This window comes from Lepisma saccharinum, chromosome 5, assembly GCF_977018435.1.
Source record: "Lepisma saccharinum chromosome 5, izLepSacc3.1, whole genome shotgun sequence".
NCBI classification, from domain to species: domain Eukaryota; kingdom Metazoa; phylum Arthropoda; class Insecta; order Zygentoma; family Lepismatidae; genus Lepisma; species Lepisma saccharinum.
Window position 1 is genome coordinate 17038485 of NC_139233.1, and position 20936 is coordinate 17059420.

Genomic DNA, 20936 nt, shown 5'->3' on the forward strand with positions numbered 1-20936 from the left:
ATGTAAAATAATAACATCAATAATAATAAATCAAGTTTTATAGGTTCAATATTCTCTATTTTGACGACATAAAATTGTCAATGGACTTCAGCTACAGCTTTAGTGAAGAGTAAAAGGAAAATAAGAAATTATCACAGATAGAAAACCTGCGTGTGGGTCCAGTCATGTTGGTTTGAAGGGTTTGCATTTGTTTCAAGGAGAATTGTTAGGAAGAAGGTTTGATACTTGAATTTTCTTCTAAAGAACCCACATATCTTAACTAACAGATATGCATACATTTAATTATATGCCACAAATCGATCATGCAATCAAATTTTCCATTTATATTTCAATAATTATCTAACATTCATGTAAGTGTTCTTTAAACTGATAAAATCTAAGAAACGAGCCGTGCAAACTGCAGGAAATATATTTTGTGACATTTTCAGGTGAAAAAAAATAATTATTTTGAAAAAATTCTTTGAGATAAAACTAGTGCTGAGCGAATCCTTGTAACGATTTCGAAGGAAGAAGTTAAGGTTAAATTGGCACACTTGATTGCTATGGGCATTTCAAGTAGGTATTCAAGGTCCTTTGTACTGATAAAACGAAGCAATGAAGAATTGAATCTGAATGGTCAATCTGTGACGTAATACAGAGCATACGTGTACATAATTTCAAAGAAACTTTTTGTTTGATTGTTATCAGAAAAATCAGACTGATTAAGCAATTGATATTTGACAGAAAAATATAATATACTTAAAGGTGTGATCTTGTCCCAGTTGAGTTGGAAACTAAGAAATCAAGTGAACAATATGAAATCATTTCTGCTAGGTAAGTAACTTCCTCACAGCTTCAGTTAAGCATATTGCAGATGGAGTCTATTATATCATTTTGATTTACCAGCTCAATCCATGTACTTGTACTTGCAAATAATCTGATTCTGGCACTAAAGGGAACTAAAAGTAAGAAATAGGAAAAAAGAAAATCATTTGGTTATGAAATAAGTTTCAAATATATCAATTGCATTGTAATCACCAGGGTTGGCAAAATTTATGTTTTTTTAAAAAAAGAACAAAACAAACTGGTTTTTTTTGTTTTAAACATAGTTTTAAACATTAGTTAAAAACATGTTTTAAACATGTTTTAAACAAAAGAAAGTCAACCTTTTCCCAGTAAATTATAGTTAAAGTCGTTATAGAAAAAATACTCATTTTTATGAGTACAGTGAAGGCAAGGACAGTTTATTTACCTTTGGAGATAAGGTTTACCGTACTGCAGGGTAGCGGTGTGCGGGACAGAATTTTTTGGGTCGGGACGAGAAATTCTTTAAATCCCGACATTCGGGACGGGGAAAATTCTCAATTTCCCGAAAAAGTCGAGAAATTTTCGGGACGGTATATGTTCGAAATTTCCCAAAGCTCTTGAAATCTCGAATTCTACACGCAATTTCCATCTTAAGTGCTTGTTTTTGCACTTCTGGTACAAAAACTAACAATTTCCGTCTTCCGATAAGTTCCAGACATTTACAATGCAGAAAAGGTCGAGAATTGGCGACTTTTTGAAATGACCATTCGGTATTCCCCGACTGCTTGGGATCCCGAAAAGTCGGGAAGTCATTTTCCGAAGTCGGGATCGGGACGGAAACCCCCCCGATCCCGGTTCCGACTTTTTTGGGATTCCGCACACCTCTACTGCAGGGACAAAAGTTGGGGGTAATAGCCCCCTTTTTTCCCCCACTGCTGAAGTAGGTTAGGATTCATATTCATCTAAATTTCAAGAAACTAAATATTATAGAATTACTATCCTCGTCCTGGAAAAATCAGGGTGAAATATTTCCTGCTGCCTGAACAGTTTATAAAGCAGACAACCTGCAGTGTCATAATAGATTCTCCAGATCAATTTATCTTTCCAAGTAAAAAATTAGGTAGTGTCTGCTGCCAAGTTCTTTTTGTGCAGGAACCTCAAAAAAGATGCGCGTGGAAGCAGACTCGGTCTTTGTCTTATCGTGATTTCATCATGCTATGTATGCTATTACGTCTGTAACGCATACTGTGAAGTTGTAGCGATTACTTTCACAAAAATGTTTTAAGGTTATGTCCCTTAGCATTCTTCTAATAATAAACCTAAATGCTTTCGTAGTTAGATTAGGTTCTGTTAGAATTAAAATAATATCGCTAAATGCTTTCTAAAGAAAAAGGTTCTAAATTACCTGTACATTAATTCCCACTAATCATAAACTTGCATGTCTCTCTTCTCAATCTGTTCTTAAGATTTGTAACATCCTCTTAGCAGACGAATTACGTGGCAGGAGTAAATTTGAAGCTTATTCTTACTGCTGGCACGTGCGTAGCAGCAGACTCGGCCCAAAAATTATGTTACCAAAAGTAAGCATCTGCGCTTCATTCAGTTATACAAACCAATGAATCGTATCGAAAGATAAAAAAAAATCACGTCATGATCTAAATCGCGCATTGTGTATTCAGATATTAGTTTCCAGCTTCCACCAGTTTCAAACGTACAGGACGGTAGGAAACAAAGAACTGAGAAGTTTCGATTTCTACAGTAAAGCACGGGTCTTTCTTGTCGCACAACAGTTTTGCTACCTTGTGCATATATAGCTAGCCTGCCTAACCTAACAACGTAGGCATTTAGCCTAAAATTAAAAAGCTTTCTGTTGCTCAAGTGTTGTGCGACAAGTGAGACACGTAAAGCACGAATTAATTTACATAGATTTAATGAAAAGACATGGTTGCCAAACAAAAAAAATTATCACAGACTATAAAATATCAAGTATCAAAATGTGTTTTAAACACTTCTAAAACAACATGTTTAAAACACATTGTTTTAAACGTTTAAAACATTTGTAAAAAACACTTTTGTTTTAAACATGCCAACCCATGGTAATCACAGGGTTCCGTGATTACAACAATTACAACGCGATCTGGTGAATAGGCAGGGTGTTCGACCACTGGAATACAATTATCAAATAAAAATGGCCTCACATCTAGGTCAATGTGATCTGCTCATTTTCTTCCTGCACAATCCATGATTTCTTTCACATTGCCGCCCCTTTTCTCATAGCTTGGTTACTCGTTTTATTGCAAAACTAAAACATTCATTTCACTTTATATTTTCAGCCCAAAATAGTATGAAAAAAGCTCTAATCAAAAATGTATTTATTTTATATTTTCCGTAGACCTTTAATAAACGTGTTTGGTAGACATCAGATTCATATTACTTTTATAACAATTATACAATTATTTGCTATCATTAAAACGCAGTAGAAACGGAAATGAAAATATGACATATGTACCCAATGAGATGTACAGTGGAATTATTGGACAAGTTCCTAAGACACTTTCCTCATATAGAGTAATATCAGAAATTAAAAAAAAATAATGAATGGGAAATTACATATCGAACATTTGCTAGTTTATGTACACAATGAGTTTTTAATATACATAGTTGTCAACACACTTATTTATATTTGCAGTGGCTTTATTTGGAGCAGCTGCTCTGTTAGTGCAAGGTATGTATATTTATTTTTATTATTTTATTCATATTTCAAAGATATTAGTAGATATGTTCAATTGCTTATTTTGGGATGCACCCATTATACCATGACAATGAAAACACATTGCAATCATAATTATAATAATTTTGTGAATTGCAGCGAGTGTTGTGCTCTGTCCTAGCACTGTGATTACAACTCCATGTTTATTTTAAATATTCGTAAATTTCAATAATCGATATTAATAAAAAAAATATGCTTATAGAAACATTGGCTGAACATTTTGAATTATGGACACAAACTGTTCGTAAATACAACACTTGTATATAACGAAGGGGGGTATTTAGAATACACAATATTTTCACAATAAACGTCCATAAAAAGCTGTATGCAGAAATTTGTAATGAGAGTTGTGGTTCCTTTTATTTAATGCTTGTAATGTCCATGTGTTGTTTGATGAAAAATCACTTTGTTAGTGTATGCTCATTCATTAACAATAATTCATGATCTGTATTTTTATCATCATCATCAGTGTATATATACCACGGATTCTCAATGTAGTTAGAAACACGCGTACATACCAATCAAACGTTAAGTTTCCCCATTAATTAATGCTATACACCCACTGTGGAGGTGATTAGCAAGGGATTAGCAATCTATTTCTTGAAAATATCACATAAAATAGTTCTAAACTTTCAATATCTACTAGAAAGTGTAAACCAATTTAGAAACAGATATTATGTTAATTGGCTTCATTTATATTACTTTGCTTTTCTGCCACTTTTGGCTAATCGCGAAGATGAGGATGAGTGATGATATGATGAAAGTGATCAAGGGATACTCGCAAAGAACACCCATGCTTAGTCCGGGATTCGAACCTGGACCCCTAAATAACTGTACTTTAAAAACAGGTGTGGGCTGTGAGCTATTATAGCCTCTTTTATGACAGCGACGTTGTACAAAATGACGCAATCAGTTCGCGTCAAGCTTATTACCAAATGGGCAAATTTTAAAAGCTCGTGTTTTATCCGCAATATGCCTAGATCTGTTTCTTATAGTTTCGTAATGGTTAGTGCTTTAAAATGAATAGAAATTGGAAATAAGGTAACTACTTGGAGTAAAAGTCCTTTAAGATGGATTTTGGGTTAGAAAACTGATATTTTGTACTCAAGACATTTACTTTACAAAATCAAGGTGCATTAATTATAAACTTATATTCATTAAAATATTAGCAAAATGACATACTATTGCACTATATTACAGACTATTTATAGAAATATCAGATCAGCAAATTTTTCGAAATATTACCGTTAAACAGATTTGCCCATATCGGTCGATACCGATAGATGACCACTTTATCTGTCCCCCATCAACAGTGCCATGCCTAGGAATCTCGGAAGGGAAGAGAGTTTTTTAGTAGTCAGCCCTCATTTGCCATCCTTTCCTGGCTTTGACGTTCTTTTCTTGGGAACACTGGGTCAAAGGGGCTTATGATCCATGACAAAAACACCCCTTGGGCACGCCACTGCCCATATCAATACATATATCTTTTCAGTTTCAGCTGAAGACTTCCAATGTCCTCAACCTGATGGTGTGTTCGCACACCCAGACTGCGACAAGTACTACAACTGCTGGGAAAACGTTCCAATTCTCTCAGAGTGCCCAGAAGGAACGCTATTTGACGACATCCACGGATGGTGCGACCCTGCAGAGCAAGTGGACTGTGGGAACAGGACCAAGCCTGGAGGTAGGAATCGCTGTTTCATATTCTTCAGGAGTATTAGTGCAAATAAAGTAAACATTGGCCTCCTCCACTATAACAATCGCCAAACCAGTTACCGGTAACTCTTAGAGATGTGAAGACAAAACTACGAATTCAGTCACCAGCTCCTATTTCTCAGGAGCCAGCCTTTTTATGACAAATATGGTCAACGAAAACCGCAAATACAGATAAGATAATGTTACACATTTTGAAACATGATCTTAAAACATTCCATTTATTAATTAATACAAGATTGGATTAAAAGTTATGAATTCTTGCACCAGAATGGCCTTCCTAAGCAACTCTATATATGAGATGGCTCTACTGGTAACAGTATAAATAACTGTGCAGTAAGCTACGTTATAATGTATGGCGGACTATACCACGTTGCCGCAGGACTAGCAGCAGAGCAGTGAAAGAAACTATAATGGCATGCTTTTTGTTCTGATCTAAAGATACACGTGAACCAGGAAACATACAAACATAATAGCAAAATATTTTACTCTTTATTTAAAAAAAATACAATGGAAATTTCCACAAGCAAATTTAAAATATTAAAAAATATATATTTTTTAGCACTGACTTTGAAAATTCAGGCACCAGGTGAAAATTTTCAGGCGCCATGGCGACCGAGCGCCCTATGTTTTTCTACTCCCTGGTTGCACCTACACAGGTTCAAGTACCGGAGTTCAAGTGTTGCAATTTTCTATGAATTTTCGTTGGTTTTGTGGGTACGGATTACTAAATCATTGACTTAACGGTTGTTAGTTCGTACCATTTAGTCAACCGCATGCCACGAGCTACATGTGTGGTATCAGGTGTCCCGGGTTTGATACCCGGTGAAGGCACACGGCAGAGTGGTTCCGACCACACTTTAAAGTGTAGGTCTAATCCCGATTAACCTTTCTGTGCATAAACTGAACTTAAACAATTGAATTCAATTCATACAGGTGTGATATCGAGTTAATATGTATCGAGTATCGCAAATATCGAATTCGATATCGACAATATCTACATAACTAAATATTTTTCAGTTCGATTTTGATTTGTAATTTTAACTAGGGGAAAAACAGAGAATCGTGTTGCTCGTTGGATGCGATGAGAAGAGTCCCACAACGCAACTGAGTGGAATGGTTCCATCTGCAGTCCTGCAAATAAAGACCGAATCACACGGAACTGGATTTCCAGGAGGAACGCCCTAGTTGGCGCTGAACTGGCTACCTGGGTGGAAATCATGGCCGCCCGGCTGACTGCTTCACTGGTTTTGAGGAATAGGCCATGTGCTAATTGCAACTGGCTCTCCTCAACTGGGTTATGTGGAACAGCCAATCAGAGCGAAGTTTGGCCATGTGAAGATTGAAGATAACACTGGGGAACAAAAAAAAGATTTTATTTTGCGGCATAAAGTTTAATAACAGTTTCAGCACACAAAACAGCTGTGATTGCTAATTGTATGACTGGTTCAGTTGAATTGACTCCAGTTATAAAAATAAACACACCATGGAAAATGTAGGAGGTAAAATTACTCTACGCTTTTCTAGGTAATATCAAAATTTGATAATGGGCTGAAATTCCCATAAGAAACTTATTTATTTATTTGTAAATTGTTGCTAGGCAACTTATGAAGCATTGCTAGGCAATATATCGGACACTCAACAAACCTTAAGGAAGAATACCAAAACATAAAAATGGTTTTAGAAAAAAATTGAATATGCTGAACATAAGTGGCTCGTGTGTGTGGATTTGAAGATGGTGATTTTTTTACTAGGACAGCAAAGTGGGTACACAAAGAATCCCTGTTTCCTATGTTTGTGGGATAGTCGTGCTAGAGAAAAGGATTGGACGATAAAAGTTTGGCCCCCAAGGGAAAATATTAGTGGGAAAAGCTAATATCATTCATGAACCGCTCATAGATAGGGACAAAATCATCCTTCCGCCACTGCATATTAAACTTGGGTTGATAAAACAGTTTGTCAAGGCCTTAGATACAAGTGGTGATTGTTTCAAATATATAAGCCACACTTTTCCAGGACTAGGTATTGAAAAATTGAAGGCAGGAATCTTTGACGGACCACCACAAATTCGTACAGTTATAAATTATGCCAATTTTACAACTTACATGTCTTACATCGATCCTGAGGCCTGGCTGAGCATTGTGTCCGTCGTCAAAAACGTTTTGGGGAATCGCAGAGCAGAAAAGTACCCCGATATATTTGGAAATATGTTGAAAAAATTTGAGAAATTGGGAGCTAATATAAATGTGAAGATACATTTTCTACATAGCCACATTGACAGATTCCCTGAGAACGTTGGTGATTTTAGTGAAGAACTGGGAGAAAGGTTCCATCAGGATATAAGGATAATGGAAGAAAGGTACCAGGGACGGTGGGATCGCCACGTGATGGCCGACTACTGTTGGAGCTTACAGAGGGATTGTCCTAAAAAGCAATACAGCAGGAAATCGTATAGAAAACGTTTCACATAGTTTGTTACTTCATTGTGTACATATTTTCTTAATTATTTTGATCATAGGCCTATATAAATTTATTTTTATGATAATGATTGTAATCACAAAAAGAAATATTAAATTGTTCTTGGAAGTTCATTTATATGTATGTCTTATGTTTCCGCCATTTTGGTTTAGTTGCATTTATTTCATAAATTAGAGCCAATTCAGGAAATATAGTATTATATCATTATTCAGCAGCATGAAATTGCCCTAAATTAGCTCTCAAACACTGTGCCGCAATTTCACTATTCCCCAGTGTAATCTATAAGTTTGCTAAAGGAAAGTTTTTGTCTGTGGTTTCCGAGTGTTGGTTGTTTTTGTTTGCTTCTCGATAAAATAAAAAAAGTAACAGAGATGATGTGCATTCGTGTTCAGTTCATTAATATTAGGTATAAATGCAAAGCGATGTGATTTGTACGTGACAAATATGATTTACCGATAATGAAAATCCTTATTATTGTTAAATATTTGATATATTTAGTTGAACATTTTTTTTATGAATTCTGTGAATCTCATGTATGAATATGAATACCCAAGTTCATTAAAAATCTTGTCCAGTACACATTGATTAACATATTTTCTTTCGAGGCAATTTCTAGTCCATTCTTTTCTTTTTTGATTTTTAATAACAGCAGTAATTCTCCTACAACGTTCTTCGAATTGCTCGCCTATCTATTGTCTGTTCTCCGCAATGTCTTATGGGAACAAAAGTATACCGACGAGTATACGTAACAAGTACCGTGTGAGGCAAACACTAGCAGATGGGTAGCAAGTCCAGCGCCAACTAGGGCATTCCTACTGGAAATCCAGTTCCGTGTGATTCGGCCTTAATTCTCAACCAGCTTCCCTCGCCTCTTATCCACTGTTGCCAATTTAGCTATTGGAGCCAGACCTGGCTCTTTCGTACATTCATTTGGGTTATAAAATTTGGAAATGCTCCAACGAGTTTTTTTTAGCTCCACGAGGGTAAATTTAGCTCCAAATCTAGCCCTTTTAGTTGTATACTGTCGGTAAATTCGTATCCACAGTATGTACTTCATGATATCTAACACTGTTCATAGCTGCGAGCTTACGAAGTAAGTATTATATTACGTATCAGTTGGGTGTTTTAAAGAGTTCTTTGTTGCAGGGAGGTAAGCTCTAACAAAGGGCTTCAGCTGGGAGGTCGTAACGAACTTCGGGGGTGCTTCGGTTATTTTACGTCGTTCTTTACCTCTTACGTAAATTGCGACGAGATGCCTAATGTTATTTACGTATCAATACGAATGCAAGTATTCAAAATTAAGTGTGAACTGGGGCGCCCACCCTTCCCCCTGTCCCAATATGGTGCCATCACTGGCTCTAGCCCACGTAAACCAACTTTCAGCAACCATGACTGCACATACATATGAAAGTATGTCAGAGGTGGACGATGCATATCGCAGTGATTTTCAAATAGACTAAGTTCGAAACGAACATTGATTAAAAACTTTCAGTGGGAATTTTCAACTCGTTAGGAGCAAATAACATATTTTATACGAAAAGAAGGTACGGGAAGGCCGTACTTGCGTTCCGGTCTGCAACCAAGATTCTTAAGTTTCTCAGGTTGGCATTACATTTTTGGAAAACAGATATTGCACAATTCATAATGTATAGTTTTGGTGATGCTTCACTTCTTATTTCACCGAGTCATGAAACTAAAGAAAATATTTTGCTTCAGATGACAACACTTCAAGCACGGAAACAACAACGACCGATTATACAACAACCACCGAATATCCAACAACCACAGAGTCTCCAACAACCACAGAGTCTCCAACAACCACGGAGTCTCCAACAACCACGGAGTATACAACAACCACAGAGTCTCCAACAACCACAGAGTCTCCAACAACCACAGAGTCTCCAACAACCACAGAGTCTTCAACAACCACAGAAGGAACTACCGAAGAACCATCAACATCACCTCAGCCATTTACTTGTCCAGCAAAAGATGGTGTGTATCCAGACCCTACAGACTGCACCAAGTATTATTATTGCGAGTTGGGCCACGAAACTAGCATGGTAAGGAAGTATTTCACATATCTAACTAATCTACATACACATCTATTTATCTCTCTGTCATCGATATAGGCGCTCACTTTAAGGTAGGGTGACCAACTCTCCCGTATTAGAGTTAATTTTTTTTTATCCTTCCAGCTCCAGCATTGACATTCTAATTCTCCCGTATTTTTCATTAACAACCAAGATCGCGAAATATTAACTCATTCCGATTTCGGCGAACCATTCAAAACTTCAAGTCGACTGCAAGATCTTGCACATTTAGCCTTTGGCGGGCGGAAGTGACGTCATATCTTACAGTAATTGATTGATGTTTAGTTCTGCAGCAGAAGTGAACAAATACTTATGGGTTAGGACTAAGAAACATGCACATTTGTATATTTTTATTATCTATTTTGATCTGTATATTATGTAAAACTTTTTTTTTTTTTTTTTTAGTACCATTCCATAAACATTCGCAGAAGTGATGTCGCGCAGCTAAAAGGGTGCAAAATTTGTTGCGACTAAATCTCCCGTAATGTCCCAAAAGTTGGAAATCTCCCTTAAATTCATGGTCGAAAGTTCGTCACCCTACTTTGACGGACCAAGAATAAGATAGTTTAAGTCTGAAAATAGTATAGATCGAGACATTATAGCACAAACTACCCATCACTCCGTGCTGAGTCACGTGGACCCTGTTGTCGTGTCGTCTGCTTCATCGCAGAAGCGCTATCCACATTGCAACAATTCTTCGATAGTCAACCAAGTCTTCGGGACTATTTCTATTTGCTTTTGAGCACTTGCATAGGAACGTAGAACTCTTCCATGCTGAAAATCTCCTAGAAGCACTACAAACTCTAACACCACAACAAACAAGCTTTCCATGGCACACACTGTCAACAGTAGTGCGGGAAGCTTCGGCAACAGTGGTGGCCGGTTCGTGACATGGTTGGTTTTGGGTGATACAGTACCGTACTCCTGTCCAGTGGCGGAGCGTGACCTTTCCAACAGTGTAAGCCTAGCATGACGAAGGCTATTTCCCGTTGTACTTATTTTTGGGCTGACATGGTTAGTGATTTATCCACACACATCGACCCCCCCCCCAATTTTTTCAGAACACTTCCCTGGAATTTTTCACCAAATCAAAAATTCTGGATATCTGATAATTAAGTCAGTGTTATTCCTATCACAATGAGTAACGTATCGATAAAAAAAGCAAAGTTAGATAAAATGAATAATAATAATAATAAACAAACGAAAACAGAAGGAAACAGAAAAGTACTGAATACTTTTTACAACCGCATAACCAAGTATCAGCTCCGTATCATGAATCGCAAAATCGGCGCACTTTATTTTTCGTTTCTGTTACTATGTCTGCTAGAGAAGGAAGGGGTGGGCCTACCTATGTCCACAAGTTTCTTCTTGGCAGCAAAATCCTTGCTGGACAACGGCGTCTTCAACAAGTTCTCCAACCCACCGCACAATCACACTCATTTTATTCCATAATGCACTTCACTACTGTATCACATTACAGCACAGGGACGACATTCCGCTTTTCAATAGATGGAATTCGCAAAAGCAATACCTCGAGACTTTAACAAACACACAGCAAGAAGAGGGAAACAAAAATAAACCAGATCCAAAATCGGTCACTGCTCAAAGCAGAGATCTTTCGGACTGTGAGGAGAATATCCCTTTCGGATATAAATAAATTCTCTCTCTTGCCTTAAAATTTCCTATATTTAGTAAAAAAAAAAATACAATATAAAATATAAAAGAAATGCTCACAAATTGTAGGGATATATCCAGAAATTTCTATCAAAGGACATGTAAGTGCTTTCTTAGGATAGTGTAAAAGCAAATCTAGCACCTAAAAGATCATAAACAGGCTTTTCGTACGTTGTTCGAAGAGTGTTTGAATCACGGACTATGTAATTAATAATATTTGGTTCACATTTGACATGAAATTTGTAAAATTGGTTCAATCTTCAGTTTTCATTAACATTTATTTATTTATTTACTTATTTATTTCACTTTTTAGCTCAATTTTTACCAGCTGAGTTCATACATAAACGGAAAACAGAGATCTTAATATGTCTAATGTTTATGCTCCCCTACAAGCGAAAAACAGAAACAACAAGAATTTAGCACATCAATGTGTATCTAATTTTCCCGTATCCCGCTCATTTCTAGGTTTTTCCTTTTTCCCCTTCCTGTTAGTTTTTTGCTTCAGAATTCCCTGTTCCTGAAAAAAAAAAACCTCCTTGAAGCACCACCGGCTCAAATTTCCTTTGCAGTCAACCATTCATACCCGACAACGCTGGAGCCCCTCCTCTTGCAGGACCTGTGTCTCGTTGGCGCGTATTCAGTGAAGCCAAGCCAAGCATAATGGTGCAAAATCTCGCACAAGTTTAAAAAGTCGTTTGTAAGTTGGAGATATAAATAAAACAACAGGGCCGCTTTTCGTTGTGGTTGAATTTTCTCAAACTTTTCACATAACGTGGAACCCATGCCGTTGGTTGAACCATTCGAATTTATATTTGTTTTTGTTATAAATTAATATTTATATGAAAATCCCAGAACAATTTAGTAGTATGTAGCATAATTTCGGAGTTTAAACGACACCATGGATGTCTAGAAGGGGCAAGGGGAGGAGAAACTTCCTGAAAAATGTATGTCAACCATTTTCACACATATAATTTAATTTCAGTCACATCAAATTGTTAATTATTGTAAGGGCGTTGCAGAAAAATGTTAACTTCAAATTGAATTAGTATATTTTGAGAAGGGAAATATACCTAGTTTACCCCAACCCCTGAAAAAAATACTTTGCTTAATCCTCCCTGGTGGAAAGAAATACTGCGGACGTCCATGAACAACACTTTTTCTAAACATGAGGTTTGCAACGCTGCTGTAAGCCTCTGCCCGTAGGTTTACACACCTAGGGTTTCGACGCGCTCTTCTTCCTATATTCCTTGCTCTTATCCTTCCAGATACGGTGGGCGACGGTAGGCACTGCTCCTTCGCGGTCAGAAATTTGTAAGGCAACATTCAGACGGCTTACAACTTTCCCAAAGCAAAAGGCGGGAGTTCTCATGTGCCATCTGGTGCTGAAGTGTTGCAATCTAACAAACAGGATCTAGAAGACTGGTATCGGGCCGAGATGAACTTTGAAGTTTTTTACGAATTTTGCCATATAATTACATACATTTTACTAGAACTAATAAAGTGTAAGCCCGGCTTACATGGACGCTCCGCGCCTGCTCCTGTCTATTTCTTTGGTGGGAAGTCGATAGAGTTACAGCATACATATACGTAGGTCTATTAGAAACAAGAGATCATGCACCCTCTGACAATGTGTCTCGATATTATGGTTAGAGTGTTGTTGTTTTGTTATTTTCCAGTAAGTGCACATTTTGAAAAAGTTATTCGTAGATTTCTAATAAAACAAAATTATCTCTCTTCAGTGTCTCCGTTTAGCGTATACCTCTGAACGTATTCTTTGTATCAATTGTAGAGCGAATAAGATACAAAATATATTTATGTACTCGTATTTTTCAGGATTGCCCTCCCGGATTGTGGTTCAATCCTGAAATTTTGATATGTGACAGGCCAGAGGACTCTCACTGCACAGCAGGACAGTAGCAGAAGTTATTTCCTGATAACTGACACTATTTACTTTTTCATTATATGTTTTACTTGTTTTCCAACAATGTAAAGTCACTCAAGTCGGCTGTTTGTCTGTATCTGTAAATGCTCGAACAATGCATTTTCTTATTGAAGAATAAAGTTTACTCATCATAAACTATGTTCAACATTTGATTTATCGAAGCCATCCAATGTGAAAAATACGTTCTGCTGTATCCTAAGTCTGCTCATATTTCAGCACCAGCAAACTGAACAGAACGTTCGAAATGCCTATCTGACTTATTTATTTCTAGATACTATTTGTAATTTTTAACGAGTTACTATGCAGTACTCGTATATCTAGTACGATAATCCCGAGAATCCTTATAGCAAGAGTATTTCTAATAGAACAACATTACAAAAATGATGGATTTGCTTTAAATATGATAGAACATCACGATGAAGTATTATTTTATAACTGACCTATGTAAGTGCATTTGAGGATCCCCGAACCGCATTTTATTTAAATTTTGAGAACACAAATGTATGTTGTAATGGTGTAAGGGTGTATTTATATTTCCACGTTTTGTCAATTTTTCACATTTTCATATCTCCGTGTAGGATACATTTTTTAAGCTTATGATATGAAACTCATCTAGGATTGTTCCAACATCACTTTCCCTCCAACCTGACAATAAAACTTTGCAATATATCGAGTTGATTTGGAGGGTCTTTGAGAAAGATGAGGATGGGGAAGTCATCAATTTTGTGACTGATAACTACAGTAAATTTAGAATTCACATTGCATAAGATATCTCAAATGAATGGTATGGTATGATATTTGAGTAAAATTTGATGACAAGTTTCAAAACGGCAGAAAAAAACCATTTTCCCTGTTACTCTCACTCTTCCATGGTTTAGAATTTTCTTTAAAACTATGTCGAGAAAACATTTTCAAAGTGAAGGGAATTGAATGTTAGGAATACGAAAACCCGAAATAAAATTTTACAAATATATTGCCTTATTTAGGACTGGAGAGTGAAATATTGTGATAACTGTAACTGCTGTAAATTTAAATTTTTTGAGTTGAGATATTTGAAACTGGTACATTGCTTGAGAATATTCAACCGGTTTTGTTTCTGAACAAGATTGGTCAAGACCTTTCAAGATAAGGGCCGTAAAATGGATTTTTCATACGTTTCGGCCTTTCGGACATTTCAAATTATATTGATATTTTCAAATCTCTGTCGAGTCTACATTTTCGGTGATTAGGAAACGTGTTTCGTAACAATTTTAGGGTATCACTTACACGTTAGTTTGGTAATGATTTTTCTTAAACTATGGCGTGTTGCTGGGAAGTACGCGATGGCCAAAGTATAGCGGTAAATCACCATTGTTCTGACCACACCAACTGCCTAAAATTAGACATATAGCTACAGGTCAGCACAGGGCACGATTATCAAACTATTTCTTACTAATTCGTGGAGAATTTGCTCATTTAGATTTAACTAGCAATTGTTGTTGATAAATTGATCGAAATGTACACCATTTCAACTGCATGTATGCTACATTATGGCGTAGTACTAACGCCGTCACCTTGTAATCGAAGAGACCAAAGAGTAATGGATTCGATACAATGAATGAGGCAGGGTCTCCGAGTTAGAGGACGTACAGGGTTTGTGTCCCGAGTGGTAAGAAAAAGTCTGTTTTAGTGTACGAAAACTCACCAAATAAAGATAGTGAATTCAAATTAATTTATTCCAAAATTGGACTCTTTCTTGTACACGTATTACTACATTAAATTCACAGAATTTAATATGACAAGGAACAATTCTATAGCATCAATACTTGTGGATGCCAATCCTTCAAATATATCCAAGAATAAATTATGCATGTTTACATAAAACGATTTAGAAGCAAGGAATCCCCCCGTCCCGCGCGTAAGATATTTTCGCACAAACCCCGTCAAAGGCTGATATACCGTTGTGATTGACCTTTTATCTTTCAAATTAGAATTAGTTGATTTTCAAATGTTTCTCCCCTCTCTACTTGGTTTCTCCATGGAATTTCTGTAAGAATCTAGATACATAACTTTTTTCAGCCGACGTGTATGCTGATACGAACGAATAACAAAACTACAAATTGGTCATCGTTTAATCTGTTCCCTTCATTTTGTTATCACGAAACACTTAATCTCATGTTGTTCCTAATACACTCTCTACCTCTTATCATAAGCCATCGCAAGAAACGTGAACTGATAACGGAGTGACAAAATCAAGGAGCAAGATAATTACTTGACACACAGGCAATTGATCAATACTTTTAGACTCAAGTGTTTAAAGAAAATTAACAGACTGTCGCCAGTTTAAGTACGTGGTGAAATGGATAGGATCTAAGATATCAAGCATGATGAGTGTAACAATTGCATTACTACGCATCAGTTATATTTTTGGTTCCATATCAGTGATCACTACATACACAGACACACCCACAAGGTGAGAGTCTAACTTCGCAACAAGTTAACAGTTTCTGAATGGATAATAAATTGAAAAAGAATCAGAGAACTCCCCCTGAAATAAAGCTAAGTTTCTGAGGAACGCAAAAAAAAAAATGTGAGAATATTGAGTTGTTTCCACCTTCGACGGGGTATTGTGCAAAAGGCATAACTCTACCAGCTTCCTGGCAAGAGAGCAGACGACAGTACGGGCAGGCGCGTGTCCAGGATTTTCGTAAAGGGGGGGGGGGGGGGGTATGAATCCAACACATTTTCCAGTTCACAGGTCAAATTTCTTGTAATAAATTTGATAATTAATATACTTTTGTTTTACCCCAATGAACGCAATCAATGTATTTGCTATGAATGCTTCATGTTTTTATTTTTTAAGTCACACTTGTGATAAGAAGAAAAGCATCATATAAAAGCACCTGCTTGAATATTTTCAATTATTAATATTTTATATTTAATTGCTCAAATATAATTCTCAAACAAAAAATATGTACACTCAACATTGTAAAGAGATTAAGACTACTTGATGTCTTAAATACAGTAATAAATAAGGTACCACAGTTCAACAATTTAAATTCTTAATTTAGGCATCGAGGTTTCTGTGCGAGTTCTGACAATATATCCCGGTGAATGTTCAGAGCAGCTAACCCATTTAATCTTTTTTCGCAAATGGTATTTCGAAGATAGGCCTTTAACCGCCTCAAAGTTGAGAATAATTTCTCATTTGATGTTGTTGTTACCGGGATTGTACATAATATGCGCAAACGTGTGTTTACCCAGGGAAATATTACTTCACTGTACATATCAATTGTTTCAAGAGCATTTACTGGACGTGTTTGCATTGCTGCAAGATGACGATACCACAGTTTCATTTCAGTGGGAGCGTCGTCGCCTTGTAATCAAGGTGTTCCGGGTTCGATACCCGGTGGAGGCTCGCTCATAGTGGTTCGGATCTCACTTTAAACTTTAAGTCCAGTCCCGATTAGCCTTACTGTGCATAAAGTGGACTTATAACATCAATTCAATAAACATTGTACTTGTTGTGGAGATGATTTTGCTAAATGTTGTGTATATTTTTGGCATTGTATTATTATATTATTGGTCAAAACATTTGTTTAACAGTCGACAAACAAATACGAACCCCTTCAGTAATTAACATTTTCTACAACAGTGTCATTAATGTGTCATATTCATTTTCATATTAGGTCTATGGAGAGGAATTTTGTATGTTGTTAACGTTATGGAACTGCGAAACCAACTGTTGAAGGGGCCACTCTCCCCCCTCCGAAGCCCAGCACCGCACCGCAGGATCAGTCACTGAGCCCGACAAAATCTTGCCAGACAGTGCTCGAAATGGAAATTCCTAGCAAAAAAAGGGAGGGGATGTTTGATCGATTTTGGAGATACGATGGGGTACATCCTTGTATGGATCAACATGAAGACAATACAGTAGATGTTTGATCGATTTTGGAGATACGATGGGGTACTTCCTTGTATGGATCAACATGAAGACAATACAGTAGGTGGAGGATGCTCAATAATTCTTTGTTCAATTTGTGATCGTGGTGTCTATCAGCGATCAAGAAGTGCCAATTTCAATTTTACTTAGAGATTATTCTAATTGGGGGTATGCTTTGTGAAACTTTCTTAACTGGAGGCGGCATCCCCTACTTCGACCACTGATGCCAGAAAAGATGCTTTCAGAAAATGAATTTATTACTGCACACACATATTACTTATTGTATTTGTTGCGTTTGTACAAGAGAAATATTCAGAAGATTTGTAAAGAATACTTACAGTTCATAGGATGCCTACCTAGTCTATCCCGTGTCGTAATACAAATTTTATCCCTTTCCTACAAAATAATAAAACTGTCCACGGCAACCGTGATTTTATAATGTGGTGACATACATATATAGCAGCACCAAGGTTTCTGGGACCTCGGAAAATACGTGAACCACAGGCTTCCCCGTGGCTTTAACTAGCGACACTAGTGCCACTGCTCCGACGTCAGGGTTTCAAATGCCTTGGTGAATTTATAAGATGGTAATATCGTTTTTCGAGGGTTCGTGAACAAAACAAAAAGTAAAATGTTTTACAAGTCCATTTTATACTCCGATACATTAATCGCGACTGGACTTAAAGTTTAAATCGGAATACGTACCACTGTGCAATGCACCTTCACAGGGGATCAAACCCAGGGCCCATTTGATTACACCACCATCGGTGAGGCCCCTGAAATCATTGGATATATCTGCTATCAAATAATGAACGTCACTTACCTCGTCAGTTCCTTGACATATATTCCAATATATTCTGTTATGCCTTCTTGTTGAATATCAGAGTCTGAAAGTTCGCACGTTTCACTCTCGCAATTCGGATGGAATTCCTCTGAACTTCAATCGACCTTTTCTGAGGTTCTATTTGTGGAAGGTGAAGCTTCAACTTCCATTTTTTTGTTTCTTTTGGAAATAATCTAATAATGTATTTCTCCTCTTTTCTCTATCCATCTTTAGTTCCACGTCAAAAATCTATTACACACGCAGAAACATAACACACAACACGATCACTTCGACTTGTTACCTTGCATACTGCAACTTGCTACAACCCCAGTGAACACCAGGACTTGGGACAAAGATACCGGGCTAGTGTTTGTGGTTTGGAATGTCTGAACCATGCATCCAGCTTGGTCCAGCTCAAATTACGTCACCAGTTTTGACAGCAACCAGCAGTGTCAGTGTCAGTAGTGTTGACAACTGCTAAATTATTTACGCAGAAATTCAAGTGAGATTTTTCACAAATTTTACAAGAAAATTCAATAAACTGAAGGCTGGAAATTGGTTGAGAAAAAAATATCTAATTTGTAAAGAGCACAAGAGTAAATCGTATAATATTTTGGCATATTAATTGGTTTTATTTTGTTTATGAAACTGACTGGGTCAGTTGAGCTATATAACGCATCCCTCACTCCCTCCATTCCTCCGGGCATGCTATTGTACAAAACATCGCTTGCCTCCTTCGTAAAACCATGCTTGGCTACTGCCTGCAACAATTATTATTAATATTATTATAATTATTGATATTTTGAAATATGCATCCAGGTGCGAGATAAGATTTTGACTTACTTTGCCCACTAATTGTAGTGATTCAAATCTCACAGAACTTTGCTCTACTGGCATAAATGGTAAGAAGGAAAAAGAAATAAAAGGGAAGTTAGCAGCACTGTCGTAACTTTCTCCTAAGGGTAAAAACACAGTGAAGCACATCCTTCATCGCTAATTGCCTGAAACTCGCAGGGACAAGTTTCCGGTAATCAAAACCATGGAGTTAAATGGGGAAAAACCTAGTGGAGCCCCGCTCATCGCAAGATGTTCCCAGGATCAAACACGGTTTGATCTTGGGTCCCTTGTTTGAAGTGGAAGGCTCCGTGATTGGTTTACTGAAGGTCACTTCTTCCTTTTTTGGAAGACACCCTCCTTTTTTCCCACTTTTTTTTCGACAGATTTGTCGTTTGCAAGCTTGTGGGATGGCGGTCAATATACCCGTCCGACAGCCGATTCATTCATCATAGCCTGACATTTTTATGGCTTGACCCGGCTCCGTTCAATTAGCAAGGGTCTTTGTGCCGCACTGTCACTCAACTTCAATATTATCAAAAGTAATTGAATAAGCAAATACATTTCTCATTGCCAAATGTAAACATTTTACAATATTGGCGATTTGGTACTCAAACACATTTATGAAATAAAATTTATTTCACTTTTGCTTTGAATTTTTTTAAATGACGAAACCAATTGGGGGTTTAATCCCCCCCCCCTGGGCACGCCACTGAGTACGGGTCATGTCAGCAAAAACCAACCACGTCGCTGAACCTGCTATTCCTGTTGCCAAAGCTCGCTTCACCCTTGTTGAAAGGGCCCTCTGCAAGTTATGGCTGCTGGCGCTCAGAGCTGTCTTGCTGGCTTCTGTGATGAAGCAGAAGACGTCAGTCAATCGGCAACATCTTCTACGTCACGCAACAGGGAATGGTGGGAAGGATGCAGAGTTATACCTTCTTTTGCCCTATAGTACTTTGGACAGTTTTCAACAGAATGAAATTTTAACAATAGTATACGTCATTCAATAATCAGCATCTCATTATCAACTAGAAACAGATGACGCAAAGGTGATGGTATAAAGAAAATAAAAGTTGTTTTTTTAAAAAAAAAAAAAAATACGTTAACACAATTGCTACGCTTTTTATCTATAACAATCTCTTTTATTGTTATGTTCTTTAACGTCAATGTACGGGATATTCCACAGAAATACACTTCAAATTTCAAGCACATATTTTACAATATTTTCGTAACAGGAAATATTCCCTAATGTAATAATTTTGTATATAATATAAAACTATGTCTCAGTTTAGAACAATATAGATGGCAACACTTTAGATAAGGCTGTATTCAGAACCACTTTGATTTCTTAAGCTTTATTGAAATCCTGGCGAGGATCAAGTGGTCTTCAAGGAGAAATGAATGTGAGGTTCAATTGTTCAATTCAATAATTGCTTAATGCGACTAATTAGAGAAATACAGGGTCGGACAGAAGTAACTCCTGTTTCTCATAAGCTGAGAATCTACACCAAATCTTGCATTACAGGATCAGAACTGTACAGATTTTTTACAGAAAATCATAAGCACCACACTACCACACTGAAGCACGTCATACGAGGTTAAATGTTCAAAATATTGTCCATCTCGTATGAGACATTCACGTACCCTGCCAACTACACTCAAGCAAATTGTTACGACATAATTTGGCGGTAATGTCGGCAATTGTATCTCATAATGCTCTTAATTTATCAACGTTCCGGGATTTGCTCCTGTACGCAAAATCTTTACGGACACCCCACAAAAAGAAATCTGGCGGAGTTTGGTCCGGGGATTGAGCCGGCCAATCCAGTTGATGGGCCATTTGACTTCAGGAAACTTGGAACACAAACGATACTAAGTAAGTCTTTTACAATTACAGCATTGTA

At 37.0% G+C, this 20936-nt stretch overlaps 1 protein-coding gene across 1 annotated transcript; it reads left to right on the plus strand.

Moving 5' to 3' along the window:
• Window positions 1-703: 703 nt before the first annotated feature.
• On the plus strand, window positions 704-13563 carry LOC145988229 (peritrophin-1-like). Its single transcript, XM_083123077.1, has 5 exons — window positions 704-813; window positions 3476-3511; window positions 5049-5240; window positions 9464-9807; window positions 13345-13563. The coding sequence occupies exons 1-5, from the start codon at window positions 795-797 to the stop codon at window positions 13426-13428; spliced, it is 675 nt and encodes a 224-aa protein (XP_082979203.1). The 5' UTR covers window positions 704-794; the 3' UTR covers window positions 13429-13563.
• Window positions 13564-20936: the final 7373 nt, after the last annotated feature.